The sequence below is a fragment of the Chroicocephalus ridibundus genome, chromosome 4 (genome assembly GCF_963924245.1).
Source record: "Chroicocephalus ridibundus chromosome 4, bChrRid1.1, whole genome shotgun sequence".
Classification (NCBI taxonomy): Eukaryota; Metazoa; Chordata; class Aves; order Charadriiformes; family Laridae; genus Chroicocephalus; species Chroicocephalus ridibundus.
Window position 1 is genome coordinate 586,756 of NC_086287.1, and position 16,105 is coordinate 602,860.

Below are 16,105 nucleotides of genomic sequence, written 5' to 3' on the forward strand. Positions count from 1 at the left end.
GGAGCTTTTTCAGGAGTATTTTGACCAAGAATAAATAGCTTTTTCCTGCGCAGTGGGCTGGCTGAGTGTGCCCAGAAGCAGGAGCCAGACGAGGTACCTCTGCTGCATCCCTGGGGTAAAAAACCCCACCAAAAACCCGGCCATGAGCTGAACTGCTGCTGTGTTGGTCCTTGGAAGGGTTTGTCTATCGGTCTGCACTGTCAAACCACTTATTTAATTATCCTCAGCGTTATCTAAGGTCTGACCTAAGCACAAGGTGGTAACGAGCTCACGCCGTCTGTTGGCAACATGAAACTGGTGTTTAACAGGTTAGTTGGTACCTGTGGGAGGCTGCATAAGTCTTCAGGTGCCAAACTTGGGCCGTCGGAGGTTACCCAAACTCGGCCAGCCCAGCCCCATTGAAGCAGCCCCGTGGGGTGGCAGCCGGAGCCTTGAGGTGGCCCCGGGAGGCTGCGGTGGCCAGGCAGAGGGACGGGCTGGCACGTCCCTCGGGGCACGATCAGCCTCTGCTGTGGGTGATGCTCCGGAGCTGGGGCGGAACCCGGGGGTCACTCTCTTTCCAGCCGCGTTTTACACCCCTAGAGGAGGGGCTGCGCTTGGGGAAAGCCCCATCCTGGGGGGTGGGAAGCCCGGTGCTCTGGGAAGGGACCCTTGGCTGCCCGAGGAGGCTCCTCTCCCACCCCGGCAGCGGCTCTGGGTTACAGTCACCGCTTGGGCTGTTTTCTCCCTGAAAATTAATCTCCTGCCAGGAAAATCGTGGGCCCGTCTCCTGGTGCTGGCCCTCCCCAGCAGGAGGAGAGGGGTGAGCTGGCCCTGCTGCGGGATGCGTGGATGTGTTTTCCTGGGAATTAGAGGTCCTCTGGAGCGTGCTGCTGCTCTGTGCCCGGCTGAGACCGCCTTTGCTTGGGGTGCGTGGTTTTTTGTTTTTTTTTTCCCCTGCACAAAATTGCGATTATTCTGTTTTGTGCCCATTCAAGCAAAGCGAATCTCTTGCTGTTGGAATTCTCGGCGGCCTGGCCTCGGAGGAGGTGGCACTGGGGCCAGGTAAGAAAAGCAAAGCTCTGCCTCCCCCACGCGTGACAGCACCTGTGGGAGGCTTTGGCTGGTGCCCCCTGTCACAGAAGGCTCCTGCCGGCGGGCGCTGAGCTTTTTTTGCTGAAAGGGCTTTTTGGGCCAAGTCCCGTGTAAATGCCACTTGGCGCTTCGCGAAGGAGCTTCACCTTCTGCTGTGCGTGGGGAGAGGAGACGGGATGGATCTTCCTCACCCAGAGGCAGAGCCAAGACCTCGCCGCCGGGGCCCCCGTTACCCCCCGTTGCCCCCAGGAGCTGCTGGGGGGGATGGAGGGGGCTGGCGTTCCCCTTCCCATCCCTGCGGGAGCGGGGAGCCTCCTGGGAGCCTGCGGCGCCGAGAGCTTGGATCTGGGGTGAGGAGCCACGGACCACAGCTGGCTTTGGGGGAGGAGCAGCACCTCTGGGGGGACAAGAGGAGGGGACGCGGGTCCTGACGGAGAGAAATGGGTCCACGGGGTGGTCCTGGGTGAGGGGGGAAGAGTCCGAAGGCGCTGGGGTGCTGCGAGAGGCAGCAGGGGAGGTCAGAAGGGGGCGAGAGGGGGGTCCCTGGGCAGCAGGAGGTGGGATTTGGGGCAGTAACGGGTTGGGGCTGCGGGTGCCCTGAAGCTGGAGCGTGGCTGCGCTGGGCTTGGGGACCCCCGAGCTCACGGGAAGGGGGGGGGTGGGGGGGGCAGAAGCCGTGCCCGGTTCTCCCCAGCGGGCTTGGGGGGGGGGGGGGGGGGGCGGAGCTCCCCCCCCTCAGCCCCGGTGGATCCCGGGCGGCCCCGCCCGCAGTCCCCGCTCCGGCGGCCGCGTCTCCCCCCCACCCCCCGCCATCGACCGGAAAATGCACCTTTTTCTCCCAAAGGAGCGGTGAGTCGGAGGCTGCCAGCGCGGGGAGGGGGCGGGCGGCTCTGCCCGGGGGGGGCACGGGGGCGACGGGACAAGGGGTGGCGGTGCAGCCGCGGGGGATGCGACACGGGTGACGGCGCGGGGAGGGATGCGGGGGCGGTTCGCGTTCGCCTTTGCGTGCCCGGGGCTGCCCGCACCCAGCGGGGGCTCCGGGGGGGCGGCAGCGGCCCTGCTCCGCCCTGGGGGGTTGGGTTTGGGGTGGGTTTTTTTTGGGGGGGGGGGGCGGGGGGAGGGTTGGTTTACGGCAACTTCCCGCGGAAAGTTGGCAGCTTGCGGGGCCCCGCACTCCCCCCCGCAGTCCCCGGCCGCCCCGGCGGGCGAGCGGAGCCGCCCCCTCGCCAGCCCCGGGCCATGGCGGTGCCGGTGCCCGCCCGGCAGCGGCGGTAGGCGGGGAGCGGCGGCCGCTCTGACCCTCCGCCGGCCCCCGGCGGCACAACCAGGTGGGAAACGCTTCCCGGGGGCGGGGGGGGACGCTTCTCCTCCCCGGCTTTGCCAGGGGCTTTGGGCTGGGATAGAGCAAAACCCCGGGGGGGGATCTGGCCAGCTCGGAGAGCCCGGGGGGTGCAGAGACCGGCCGGCTCATTGCAGCAGTGAGCGGGAGGCGCCGCCGCGGCTCCGGGGGGAAGGAGGGGGCAGAGCCTGGCAGCCGAGCCCGGATCCCCAGCCTCCTGCGGCGGAGCATCCCGGCCCGGCCCCCATCGCGGCGGGGGGGGGCGCTGCTGGGATCCAGGAGCCGCGCTCGGGCGCTGCGGGCCCCCCCCCCCCCCCCGCTCGGGACCGGCTGCCGCCCCCGGCCGGGGTCGCTCGGGGATCGCGGCGTTTCTCCCCCGTCGGGGCCGGCCCGGAGCGAAGGCGCTGCCGCTGCTCGGCCAATGCCGGGGGGCTCGGGGGGGGCCCCCTCCCGGTCGCCGCGTTTGTCGCCCGCCCAGGTAAAGCGCAGCCGGGAGCCTCGGGGAGCGTCCGGGGGGGGTGCGGGGGTTCCCCGGGCCCGGCCTCCGCCGTGGGAGGTGCGGGACGGTGCGGGGGCTTTGGGTGGAAATCGGGGGGGATTGGGGCATCGCTTAGTGCCCGCGCTGTGCGTCTGCGGGGGGGGGGGGGGGGGGGGGGCGGCCGCTTCGTCCCTGCGGCTCGGCTGGCAGGACGGGGAGGGCGAGGGGCGAGCGTAGATGGGGGACAGAGCCCCGACCCTCGTCTTCTGTCAAGTTTTGGATGTTTTATTTGGTTTGGGGGGGTTTTGGGGGGGCTTTTGAGCGTGGTTGGTTTTTTGTTTTTGTTTTTTTTTTGACGAAGCCGCCAGCAGCAAGCTCCATCCCGCCTCTCTGCCCGGCGGATGGAGGGGCTTTTCCCCGCCGGCAGGGAGGAGAGGGATGGGGAAGGCTGGGAAAGCCCCGCTGGGAGCCGGGATGGTGCGTGCCGGCGGCGGGGGAGCGGGGGGGTGCTGCTGGAGGCCGGGCTCACCAGTGGGAAGAGTTGTGCCCGGTCTCAGGTACCTGGTGAATCCAGGCGTTGGTGTCCGGCTTAGGGCGAGAAGGAAGGGATGGACACGGAGATCGCTGCTGGGCTTCATGACTTGGACTGGGACATTTGGGGGTTGCAGCGTGCCCTGGGGGGGGGGTCAGCATGGCGGGGGCCGTACCCGCGTCCATCTGGGTGCCCTGGGACCGGCAGCCGGGGTTTCTGTGCAAGCTGCTTCGGGCCCCTGACGGTCACGATGCCAAAAGCAGCATCGAGGTGTCAACCCCCCCCTAAGCCTGGGGGGAGCCCCCCCTCTTCCAGAGGGGCTGCGGGGCTTCGTGGCTGTTTCTCTCCCCACATCGAGCTGTTTTATCCCCTCGGCGGGGGGACGCTGCGGGGGCGGAGGGGGCTCAGCACCCTCCGAGCGGGGCTCGGCCGGGCCTCCAGGTCTCCCTGGGGAAAAAGCAGCGTCCCTGTGTCACCGGTGCCTGTCCCCTCCTCATCCCTCACGTTTGACTTCCCAGGGAGGGATCTGACAGGCGGGTCGGGGGGATGACGGAGCATCCCAGCGGAACGCTGGCAGGGAAGAGCTTAGTTAACATCGAGTGCAAGAACTCCCTTCCCCGAGCGCCTCGCGCCTTCCCTGCTCGCTGGGGAAAGGCTGGCGTTATTTTGCTTGTAGGAAAACGCCGCCTAATTCCCTTCCTGCGCCGAGCACTGCGGTCGCTCCATATCTCTCGGGGTGATGCCTTGGAGATCTGGGGAAGCTGCTGCTTAGAGCTCCTTGGAAAAGGATGTTTTGGGGGGGAAAAGCTTTGGAAGAAATGGAAAACTGGAAATTCCTTCTAATTTCCAAACAAGATTGGAAAGAAATGGAGGGTTTTTAAAAGGGACATTTGCCCTGCTGCAGAGGAAGTTGGTCCTGAAAACTTCTCTATTTTCATCCTAAAAAACCCCAGCAGGAAACATGGAAAGAAATGGAGCCCCTCAGTCAGGCGGGTGTTTTTTCAGGACATGAAAAGAGGCTGGTTTGGGTAAATCTCTGTAATGTCGCGCTATTAAGATGTCAGTGGGGATTTCCAGCACTAAGCAGCAAAGTGTCCCTTAAGCTGAGCTCAGTCTGTACATGACACGAGTTTAGCACGTTCTCAGCCAAGATTTTAGTGAGTGTTTCTGCGTTGCACGCAGAGGTTTATGTCTGCGGAAAGAGGCTGGGGCCGAGATGGGCACATCCCAGCCCCGTCACAGCCTTGCTGCCGTTTCGGGATAGTGACCCCATTACATTTAGGAAAAAACCTTCCTCCTGCAGTTCCCCCAAGGGTGGACCGTGTGGCCCTCGCAGAGGGGTCCCCCAGCCACATCGGGCCGGCGTGGCTGGTATTTTACGCTCTAACGCCCTGCGTTGTCCACCTCTGCCTATTAAAATCCGAGGCTGGATGGTTCTGGGGGGGTCGATCGCCTCCACAGTGCCTGAGTCTGGGAGCGCCCGAGGTGAGCTGGAAGGTGGTACCCAAATATCCAGCGTCCGTCCAGCCCAGGCAAGTCCCGCTCTTCCTCCCCCGTCGCAGCTGGGCTCTGGGGGGCACGAGTTTTGCTTTGGGGGGGTTTGGGGGAGCTCCCATGGGGACGGCGGGGCGTTTTCAGTGCGGCGCTGAAGACGTGTCTGTGGGATCCCAGCAGTGGAGTGTGGTCCGCGATCTCCTGGCACAGATGCCAGGTACCACGGAGGGGGTGCTGGCCCGGTTCCCATTGGATTTGCTCGCTGGGAGCTTGCGGGGGATCCCAGACCCCATCTGCACAGCGGGGACTACCTGGCTGGGATGAATCCCCTCTGGCATCGCGCGCCGGGAGGGCTGGGATGAGCAGCCTCCTCGCCTCGAGGATGGATCTTGCGTCCGACTCGCCCGGGAAAAGCCCTGCGGGGAGGAGGGTGGCGGAGCTTCCCCGCGGCAGGAATCGATTCTCAGGGAGCGGCATCATCCAAACCCTGCAGCGACCCAGACACCGGGCTGCTCCGCAAGCCGCGGGCACCGAGCGGCCCCTGGGTCAGGCTGGGGGACGCCGCGGAAGGCAAAGGCACGATTTCAGCTGGAAAAGAGATTAGAAAAGCAGCAAAGGGCTTAAAGGACTCCTGGAGGGGAGACGTCCACGCAGAGAGCGATAGAAAATGTCACCCCTTAAGTACTGCCGAGGTAAATCGTGCGGCTCTGCGTCTCGGCGTGGTGACTCTCCCGTGTCCCGGGGGGGCTCAGTCCCTGCTGCAGCCCCGCTGTCGGTGCCTGAGGTGCTTTAGTCAGGGGTTGGGATGCTGTGGCCACGTTTGCCCTGTGCCCGGGAGAGCAGCCGAGGCTGGGAGCCATGGAGGGGCAGCGGCTCTTCGGCGTCCCCGCTAAGACCATCAGAAGGCAGCTATTGTTTGAATGTTCCCCCTTCGCCCTAACTCGCTGTCTCACGCGTTGCAGGCTGTCCCGCTAGCGGGGAGCGTTTGCCATGGACGACGGCCACGTCAGCAGGTACCGCGCGAGCGGTGAGTACCCCCGAGGGAGCTCGGGGACGGGTCTGGGGGGCTGAGCTGGTGGGGTCACGCCGAGCTGCTCTCGGGGGGGAGACGCCGATCTGAGCTGCTTTCTGCAGGAGCCCCCCTCTGCGGCACGACCACGCGGGTTCGGTTTCCCAACACAAGGGTAAAACCCTTAAAAACCCCGGGCTTTCCAACAGTCTCCCCAGAAAATGGGCAGGTATGAGTTGGGTGTGGGTTTCCAGCAGAGCTGGGGTTTGTACCTGGAGTTGTTCAGAAGTAGGAGCCAGTAAAGGGCTATTTTGCCCCCATTTTGCCCCCCTGCCGCAGCAGGAGCGCGTGAACTCCTTGGAGCGGGACGCACCGAGAGCCTCCGTGTGCGGGAGCGCCCCGGAGAGCTGCAGCACCTCCCCGGCGCCCTTCGCCGGGGCTGCGGGGACGAATCGCCCAAATCGCAGCCCTTTGCTGAATCGCCCAAATCGCAGCCCTTTGCTGACCGGGGACGAATCGCCCAAATCGCAGCCCTTTGCTGCCCGTCAGGGGTTGGGCTGGGGGGTGGAAGCAGGACCTGGCTCCTGCCCCCAGGCTTTAACCCTCGGGATCCCTCTGGGCTGCCGGTGGCCCTGGGAAGGGATTAAAACGAGGCGTTTTGGCTGCGAACGGTTGGTTCTGTTCGCTGGGTGCTGCCGGGGTGGGGGGCAGCGGGATGTCCCCCTTCTCCGATGGGTGGTCGGAGCTCTCCGGCCTTGGGCTGCTTCTGGCCTCCGGCGCCGCTGCTGAAGCGGGGAGCGCGGCGGCGTGACGAGGGGGGGCTCCCGGCGACGCGCTGCCATGAGAAACCTTTTTCTTTTTCGTTTGTTCTCCTCCCCTTTTCGGCGCGTTCCGCTGCGCGGCCGGCGCTGGGGCCGTGGCTGCTCGATGGAGGCTGGCGCAATGCAGCAGCCGCCGCTCACCGAACCATCGCGGGGCTGCGGCGTCCCCCCCGCTCCCCGGGCTCCCCCCACGCCGCACCGCCTCGGCAGCGCCCTGGGGGGGGTTCCCCTGTTTCCACAGGCTTTTGCTTTGGGTTTTGGGGTGGTTTGTTTTGGTTTTTTTTTTCCTCCCTATTTCTGGATTTTCCTGGCGTCCCCAGCCCGCGGGGAGCCCGGCGGCAGCGGGGGGTTCCGGGGGGTGGGAGAGGGCGATGCGGATGCACAGAGAGCCTCGGGGAGCGGGATGGATCCGCAGCTGGGGAAGGGACCCCCCAGCACCCCGGGGGTGACGCAGCCACTCTCTGATTTTCCGTGTTTGCTGGGGAACAGGGGCTGAAATCCGTGCGCGCTTCACCCCCCAGGGCAGCAAAGCGAGGGCTCTCCTATATTTTGTCTCGCAAAGCTGCTGCCTGACGCCGCTCTCCCCCCGCCCAAGTGGGACGCTGGGGTTATATCCATATCCCCCCGCTTTGGCCCATCCTCATCGCTTAGAGCTGAGGTTTTGGCAGCAGAGGATGGAGCCCGGGCCCTGGGCCCGCGGCCGGCTGACGGTGGCTCTCGTCCCCTCGCAGTGGCCACCAGCCCGCCGCGCTGGGAGATGGGCATCTATGCCGCCGGCGCCCTGGCGCTGCTGGGCATCGCCGCCGTCAACCTCTGGAAGCTCTGGCGCTCCGGCGGCTACCCCGCGCCTTCCCCCTTCCCCAACTACGACTACCGGTACCTGGAGCAAAAGTACGGGGCGGCGTATTCCGACGTCAAACACAAGGTAAAAGGGCAAAAGTTTGGCTCGCCTCCTTTCCCTTGGTGAAATGAGGGGCAAAAACGTCACCAGCATCCTCTCGCTGCGGGGGACAAGCCCCCGGTGGTGACCTGGTGCTGCGGGAGGGTTTGGGGGGATCCGTGCAGGGGGCTGGGGAGCGCGGGAGGCGCGGGGTTGGTGACAGAGCCCTGGAACAGGCTGCCCAGGGAGGGTGTGGAGTCCCCTTCTCTGGAGACTTTCAAGCCCCGCCTGGATGCAGCCCTGAGGGATGTGCTCTGGGCAATCCTGCTCTAGCAGGGGAGTGGGACTAGATGATCTCTAGAGGTCCCTTCCAGCTCTGAAGTTTCTGTGATTCTGTGGGGTTTGCTGCCGCGGCAGCTCGAGGCCGAGCGGGGGCTCTACGGCGGCCAGAAAGGCGCCGGTGAATCCCAGCTGTCCCCCACGGAGCTCGGGGGCGGCACCACCTGGTTTTCCTTTCCCTGTTGGCAGCGGGGGCCGGCCGCGGGCTCGCAGAAGGCGCCGGATAAAACCTCACCCGTCCGCAAGAGCAGCCTGCGGGCGGACGAGACCTTCGAGAGCATCACGGAGCTGGGCAGCCTGGAGCTGATGGGCAGGGACCTGGGCCTGGCCCACTACGGCCCCTTGAAGAAATCCATCTCGGCCGACTCCCTCAGCTCCATCTCCTCCATTGGGAACAACTTCGGGCAGGATTTCACGGTGGGGCAGGTGGAGGTCTCCATGGAGTACGATGGGAAGGCGGCCACCCTGCACGTGACGCTGCTGCAGGGCAAGGACCTGCTGGAGAAGGAGGACGCTCGCTTCGAGTCCTGCTTCATGCGCATCAGCCTGCTCCCGGCCGAGCAGATCGTCGGCATCTCCCGGGTGAGCCCCTCACACCCCCATGGCACGAAACCCCCGCGCGCTCCTGGCGTCGCTTTGGGCATCAGCGTCCCTTGGCCGAGCTCCCAGGGCAGCGGGGGGCTCCGGGAGTCGGGGGCTCCGCACGCGTCGCGGCGGGTGCTGTTGGCTCGGCATTTGTGGAGCCCTGGGCGGGGGGTTCAGCGTTCTGTGGTGTCGGGGGGGTCCCAGGTGGGTTTGTCCATCGGAGGCCCAGCAGAGGCAGAAATTTCTCCCTCTTGACTGGGACGTGTGATGGCTTTGTTGTCCCTGAGCGTGGCTTGAGGCAAGTTTTGCCCGGGTGGCCAAGACCAGTAGCACCCTGGCCTGTGTTGGGAAGTGTGGCCAGCAGGGCTGGGGCAGCGACCGTCCCCCTGTACTGGGCACTGGGGAGGCCCCCTCTCGAGGGCTGTGTCCAGTTTTGGGCCCCTCACCACAAAAAACGACCTTGAGGGGCTGGAGCGTGTCCAGAGAAGGGCAGAGGAGCTGGTGAGGGGTCTGGAGCAGGAGTCTGGTGAGGAGCGGCTGAGGGAGCTGGGGGGGTTCAGCCTGGAGAAGAGGAGGCTGAGGGGAGACCTTCTCGCTCTCTACAGCTCCCCGAGAGGAGCGGGTAGCCAGAACGGGTCGGTCTCTTCTCCCAAGGAACAGGCCATGGGACAAGAGGAGACGGCCTCAAGTTGCACCAGGGGAGGTTTAGGACGGATGTTGGGAACAATTTTGACACCGAAAGGGTTGCCGAGCATTGGAAGAGGCTGCCCAGGGCAGTGGTGGGGTCGCCATCCCTGGAGGGATTTCAAAGCCGGGCAGACGCGGTGCTGAGGGACGTGGGGTCGTGGTGGGTTTGTCAGCGTTGGGTTGGTGGTTGGACCCGATGGTCTGAAAGGTCCCTCCCAGCCTGGGCAGCTCCATGACTCTCTGATTCCCGCTCGCCTCTCCCTGCGGCGGGGCCGGGGACGCTGCGGGAGGTGGAGGGAACGCTCTGGGGCAGGATTTGGGGAGAAGGCGGCGTTTTGGGCACAGGTTGCCGGCGTCAGGATGCGTCCCCACGCGCTCGACTCGCCCTAACGAAGCCTCACGGCAGCACCCACCGTCATCTCCCCCGCGGTGGCCGCCACGATTCCCCTCCCCACCAAAGGTGCAGGCGCTGCCCTGGCACCGGAGGGCCAGAACCAGGGGTGGTTTGGGGGAAAAACCTCCCTTTTTGAGCACCGCAAAAGCTGCTCTCGGAAAGCAGGACCCTCAGTTTTCCTTCAGCAGCTGCTTTTTGCAAAGCTCGGGGGCAGCCGGGTTGATTTAATCAGGATATTCCAGAGAGGAGCAGGAAGCTTCATCCCACCGGGGAAACCTTTCCCCGGGGGCGCGGGTACCGCTCCAGCCAGCACAAAAGCCGCTGCCTTTACAGTATTTCCACAGCGCCCTTTTAAGACCATTTTTCTATCCAAAGATCAGGCTCTTCATTTATGCTCTGGAGATATCTATTATTTAGCATCATTATTTATAATTCACCAGCGCTATTTACCCTCTTTTGCTGTTCTGAGACGAGTCGTAAAGACCCATTCGCCTCTTTTCCTTTAGTGCTTTACAGCCCTTGCGCTGGTTTGGGGTTGTACCCAGCAGGTAGCGTTTCTGTTGTACCAGAGAGCCCCCAAAATCTGACGTCGGCTGCAGGCGGACAGACGGACTGGGGTGCTGTGGGGCAGAGAGCTGCAAATCCGCTTTTCCCATGGAGGTGCTCTGATCCCGTGGGGACTCGGGAGGTGGGAGGTGTCCGACGGCAGAGCCTGGGAAGGGGGTGATGGAAGGTCCCGCGGGGTGAGCGGCTTCGTCTCCTTCATCCCTTCGTCATCACCTGCTCTGGGTGACCTGCTCTGGCAGGGGGTTGGGTGGGATGATCTCCAGAGGGCCCTTCCAACCCCGGACGGTCTGGGATTCTGTGATGGAGCACGTGGGGGAGCGGACGGACAGATGTGAGAGGGATGAGACGAACCATCTCCCCACCGCTCCCGGGGCGTCCGGGTGCTCTGGGGGTGCCGAAGCCCGTTGGGTTCAGGACTGAGCCCCGACTCCCGCCGCGGGGTCCCTTTCCCTCCGCCAGGATGGGGAGCGGGGAGCTGGCGGCTCCGCTTTGCCCCACGCCGTCCAAGGCTGCGGCTTCCATCCCACGGGGGCACCAGGCTTCCTTGCAGGACACAACCCTGACTTGTGGGTGGTACCTTGGATGCCGAAAGAAATGGGGCTGGAGTAGGAAAAATCCCGGTCTCTACAGCCGTGATTTCGGAGCAGCTCCCCTCACCGGCACTTTGGGAGAGGGCGGCGACCGGCACCCTGCGGGATGGGCCCCGGGAGCTGCTCCCGCCTGGGCTCCCAGTGGATGGCGTGACGTGGAGACGGCGTCTGGCAAAAGCCGTCGTCCCCGTTTGTCGCGCTGGGGGGCTGTGGAGCCCTTCGGCTCGGCACGGGGCTGGGGGCAACACCTTGGCCGAGTCCTGCAGCCCGCAGCGGCGGAGCTGGCGTCCGAGAGCACCGGACCAGCCTGAAATTTGGAATTAAAAGAATTAACGGGCAAAGTGCAGGTCGTGGCTCCTCTTTCCTGCCCCGGCTGCTGAGCGGCTGCTGCGCTCAGGTGGGAAACAACCTTCCTCCCCGCGGGGGCCGGGGGACGCCCTGCCCTCGCCACCCCAAAGCCACGCGCTCCCCGCAGTTCCCACGAGAGGAACAGGGCCGATCTTGGACGTGGCCCCCAAAGCCTGGGGGGTACCGAGGCAATTCCCCCCCTCTTCCCCGCGGCAGATTCAGCGGAGCGCCTACGCCGTGGCCTTCGACGAGCGCTTCTCCATCCCACTGGACCCGGCGGCGCTGGAGGAGAACAGCCTGCGCTTCTCCGTATTCGGCATCGACGAGGACGAGAGGAGCGTCAGCACCGGCGTGGCCGAGCTCAAGCTCTCCGACCTGGACCTGGCCACGCGTCCCTTCAACGCCTGGCTCTACCTGCAGGACACGAACAAGGTGAGCGGGGGGGGGGTCCGTCTCCCACCCAGGTTTGTCGGGGTTTCTCCTCCCTCCGGGCTGGGGCCGATGGGTGACGGGAGGTTGTGTGCCGCAGGCGGTGGACACGGTGGGGGAGATCCTGCTCTCCTTGAGCTACCTGCCCACGGCCGAGCGCCTGACGGTGGTGGTGGTCAAAGCCAAGAACCTCGTGTGGACCAACGGCAAAGTGACGGCAGGTGAACGGGGGATGCCGGGCGGGCACAGGGGACTCCTGGTCTCCTGCGGGCTGGAGGTGGGCTTCCATCCCGGTTTACCCTACCGCCCTACGCGGGTATTTGTTGGAGCGGCTCCCGTTGAGGACAGACCCTCCCGGGAAGGTCCCCACAGGTGGTTTCCCCCACTTTCTCCATGTCGCAGGGGAAACGCAGGACTGACCCCTGGTTTTTTTCTCCCCCCCCACCCCGAGCAGATCCCTTTGTCAAGGTGTACCTGCTGCAGGACGGGAGGAAGATCAGCAAGAAGAAGACAGCGGTGAAGAGGGATGACACCAACCCCGTGTTCAACGAGGCCATGATTTTCTCGGTGCCGGCCATCGTGCTCCAGGTCTGTCCCAGCTTGGGGGGCACATCCCTGCCGGGGGGGCTGGCACATCCCATCGCTCCTCCAGGTCCCCGAGTCCCTGCGCTAGTGGGGGCTCCCTGGGTGTGAGGGGCTCTGGGGGACCGTAGGAGCTGTGGGGTGGGGGCCACATGTGTGTATGTATGGTTTGGGGGGTGGGTGGGGGGTGCATGTACGGGGGATGGCTGTTGGGGGGGGGATGCGTACGCGTGGGTTGGGGGCTATGGGGGACGCATGCGCGTGGGGCGTGGTTGTGTGCGCAGACGGGTGCGTATGTGGGTTTGGGGGACGTGGGGAAAGCGGGGGCATGTGTAAGTACGGTGGGGGGTGTCGCAGACGTACGCGCACGGGGTATGGTTCTGTATGGGGGTGGGCGTGCAGAGTTTCCAAGTGCGGGGGCGGCTGTGGGGGGATGTGTATTGGTGGGGTGGGGGTATAGGGGATGTGTGCGTATGGGGCACAGCTGTTCTGGTGGGTGTGTATTGGGGGGGTGGGGGCTGTAGGGGGGGTGCAGTATGGGTTGGTACTGGGGGCACGTCTGTGTGCGCGTGGCTGGGCGGGGGGGGGATATGTATATATGGGGGGTCGGCGCCAGCAGTGCAGCGACTGCTCTGAGCGGGACGGTTGTGACGGCCCCGCGCTCCCCGGCAGGACCTGTCCCTGCGGGTGACGGTGGCCGAGTGCGGCGAGGACGGCCGCGCCGACAACACGGGCCACGTCCTCATCGGCCCGGCGACCAGCGGGATGGGCATCACCCACTGGAACCAGATGCTGGCCACGCTGAGGAAGCCCGTCTCCATGTGGCACCCGCTCCGCAGAAACTGAGCTGCCGTCGGGGGGAGCCCGGGGTGCTGCGCCCCGGCACCGGCTCTGCCCCGGGGACAGCGGGGGCTCGGCCGAAGCAGCCACGACACGCGGCGTTGGCGGCCGGGCGGGGGCTGAGCCGGACTTCGCAGCGCGGGACGGGCCCCGGCCGCAGCATCGTGCTGCCGAAACACGCGGCGGACGGAGCAGCTCCTCGGCCACGGCTCTGCCCACCCCGGGTCGCCCTCGCATGCGCTGGGGGCTGCAAAACGCGCCTTTCCCCCCCACCCCGAGAAAGGAGCCCTCCCCTCAAACGGACCAAAACCAGCAGCAACCTCCCCAAAACACTGCCCGGCCGCCAGCCGTGCTCCCGAGCATCCCGCCCGCTCCCCGGCGGCACCCGGAGTGGGTGCTGCCCCCAACAGAGACCTGCAGAGCTCCCGGCGAGGGAGGGGGTGGGTTTCTTTGGAAGGCGGTTTTTGGTCAAACGGGGGTGGAAAAGGGAGAGGGGGGACGATAAAATGCCAGGGTGGAAAATGGAGAGGGGGACGATAAAGTGCTGGCACGGCGCGGTTTCTCTCGGCGTGTGTGGTTTTTCTGTTGGGTTTCGGAGGGATTTTGGTTATATTGCACCGGGGCTGAAACGTTTCCGATGAGAAGGAAAAAGGGAGAAATAACAGGAGAAAAAGAAATTGTTATTATATATGGGTTTTTTCCTTCCATCTTTTTTCGCGCAGAGTAAATCTCTGCCCGTCTCTCTGCTGCCTGCGCAGGGGCCTGGCCTGGGCGAGTGGTTTTTCAGCCAGGTCAGATCCGGGGTGAGAGTCCTCCCCGAAAGGTCCAACGTGGTCGGGGGCAGCTTCTCCCCGCCCCCGCCCCGGCCCCTTTGCCCAGCTGAAGGGACCCTCAGGGCTGCTGGTAACGGCGCGGCAAATTCCTGCTCCCTCGACACAAATCCCGCGCCTGGGGACTGGTTCTTACAGCCCCCGGCGTCACGCCGTGACCTGCTCACCCCAAAGCTCACTCGTTGTTTCCGAAATCCGGGCGCAGAAGGGAACGCCTTGGCCCCGTGGCCGAAGGCAGCCATGAACGAGCCCCAGTTTAATAATTTTTAAGCCCAACTCCTGTTTCAGGGGGAAGGGAGGGGAAGAAGCTCTTTGGCTCCTGTCAGCTCGTGGGAGCAAGGCCCAGCCCCCGGGGGAGGTTTGGGGTTTGTGGGGGAGCCGACGGCTCCTGGAGGGTGACGGAGGGCGGGTGCGATGGAGCTCCCCCGCGGCACGGGCTGCCGGGCAGAGGATGCCCCGGGGACGCGTCCCTCGCTCGCACGGGAGCCTTGGCTTTCCTCTGCCCGCAGCGTGCTGGTGCAAAGCCAGGCAGGGAAATCTGGGGCTGTTTGGGGCCGGTTGGGTGTTTGCCGGAGCGCCGGTGCCACGGGGCGAGCACGGTCGGGGATGTGCTCGCTTGAAGGATTTGAGCAGGAAAAAAACCATGAACGAGCCGTTTATCCCCGAGGAAAGGTGGTGCCGTGGCGGTACCCCCAGCTGGGGTTCTCCTTTCTGCGCATCTGCCTTCTCTGCCCGGCCTTCGTTTGGGGAGGAAACCGCCATTTCTGGTGCGTCCCCCCCTCCGCAGCCCCCGCTCTGGCTCTTCCCCTGCAGACGCCCAGCCGCTCGCCCAGGCACAGGTTTTCTCCTCCCGGGTTCCATCTCCTCCTGCTCCCCACCTTCCCTCCAGGAGCCCTGACGTCCCATCTGCTGTGGTGCGAGCCGGTGCCATGGCTCCGCGGGCTGACGCGCGGCCGGCCCCGGGCCCGGAGGCAGGAGCCAAGCGATGCCGGGAGCGGTGGGAGCTGCAGACAGGCCGGGTTTGCCCGGGAGCGGGGCTGCAAATGGAGGGGTTTTGAAGGACGAGGTTTGCTGAAGGGCGAGGAAGGGTTTTTGTGAAGGTGTCCGCAGTCTGTACTGACACACGCTGAGACCTGGGGGAAAACTCGCTTCTTGGCTCCCTCATCTACTGTTTGGGAAGAGGTCGCTGGGCTGTCGTGCGGCCCCTGCAAACTGCTGAGGGGGTTGAGGAGGAGGAGGGTGAGGAGGAGGGGGGTGAGGAGGAGGGGGGTGCCTTCCACTGCTGCTGGAATCACCGGTGGGCAAGGTCTGCGGCGCTCAGCCCCAGAACGATGGGCCACGTGTGGTTTGGGGCTTTTTACCGTGCCCCTCTCCAGCCATTCCCCTGTGGAGGCATCTCAGCACCTTTTCCTTCATCCTGGGGCCTGCGTGTCCCACCCTGGGCACAAAACGTGGCTGCTTGAGGTATTGCTCGGGGGGTTACGGGTACTGTGCGATGCATGGGTGCCTCTTGGAGCCGGCAAGCGGAGGATGGGGCAGGGGGCTGGGGATGGCTGGGGAGGTGCTTTGGAGAGGAGCATCAGCAGGCAGAAGACACCGTGGGAGACGGATGAGCGGGGGGTATGGGAGCAGGGAGAGGCTCCAGGAGGGACGGGCGATGCTCAGCACCCACCTCCCCCTGCCTGGGGAGCTGCGCAAAGCTCGCACGGCCGTACCCTGTCCTTGCTGCTGTGGACACCGGCCTCCAAGGAGCTGGGCGGGACGGGGAAGAGAGGGGCATCTCCTCGGCGGGATGGAAGAGAGGAGCGTCTCCTCGGCGGGATGGGGAGGAGAGGAGCGTCTCCTCGGCGGGATGGGAAGAGAGGAGCGTCTCCTCGGCGGGATGGAAGAGAGGAGCGTCTCCTCGGCGGGATGGGGAGGAGAGGAGCGTCTCCTCGGCGGGATGGGAAGAGAGGAGCGTCTCCTCGGCGGGATGGAAGAGAGGAGCGTCTCCTCGGCGGGATGGGGAGGAGAGGAGCGTCTCCTCGGCGGGATGGGAAGAGAGGGGAGTCTCCTCGGCGGGATGGAAGAGAGGAGCGTCTCCTCCGGGGATGGGGAGGAGAGGGGCATCTCCTCCGGGGATGGGGAGGAGAGGAGCGTCTCCTCGGGGGATGGGGAGGAGAGGGGCATCTCCTCGGTGGGATGGGAAGAGAGGGGAGTCTCCTCAGCGGGATGGGAGGAGAGGAGCGTCTCCTCCGTGGGATGGGGAAGAGAGGAGCGTCTCCTCCGTGGGATGGGAAGAGAGGAG

At 65.3% G+C, this 16,105-nt stretch overlaps 1 protein-coding gene across 6 annotated transcripts; it reads left to right on the top strand.

Moving 5' to 3' along the window:
* The first annotated feature begins 1,127 nt into the window (after nt 1-1,127).
* SYT12 (synaptotagmin 12) lies at nt 1,128-13,482 on the top strand. 6 transcript variants are annotated; one of them, XM_063332984.1, is made up of 8 exons: nt 1,128-1,424; nt 5,880-5,944; nt 7,479-7,672; nt 8,156-8,548; nt 11,354-11,569; nt 11,667-11,787; nt 12,021-12,154; nt 12,821-13,482. In XM_063332984.1, the coding sequence occupies exons 2-8, from the start codon at nt 5,908-5,910 to the stop codon at nt 12,992-12,994; spliced, it is 1,269 nt and encodes a 422-aa protein (XP_063189054.1). In that variant the 5' UTR covers nt 1,128-1,424; nt 5,880-5,907; the 3' UTR covers nt 12,995-13,482. The 6 variants fall into 6 exon arrangements, with proteins under 6 accessions (XP_063189054.1, XP_063189055.1, XP_063189051.1 ...); XM_063332985.1 differs by lacking the exon at nt 1,128-1,424 and adding an exon at nt 1,882-1,923; XM_063332981.1 differs by lacking the exon at nt 1,128-1,424 and adding an exon at nt 2,186-2,402.
* Nucleotides 13,483-16,105: the final 2,623 nt, after the last annotated feature.

What these genes read in the sequence shown, in the direction of transcription:
- SYT12 (XM_063332984.1), top strand. Translation starts at nt 5,908, where the DNA reads ATGGACGACGGCCACGTCAGCAGGTACCGCGCGAGCG. An exon ending in ATTCCGACGTCAAACACAAG is followed by an intron (nt 7,673 to 8,155) that starts GTAAAAGGGCAA and finishes CCCTGTTGGCAG; the next exon opens with CGGGGGCCGGCCGCGGGCTC. An exon ending in CAACGGCAAAGTGACGGCAG is followed by an intron (nt 11,788 to 12,020) that starts GTGAACGGGGGA and finishes CACCCCGAGCAG; the next exon opens with ATCCCTTTGTCAAGGTGTAC.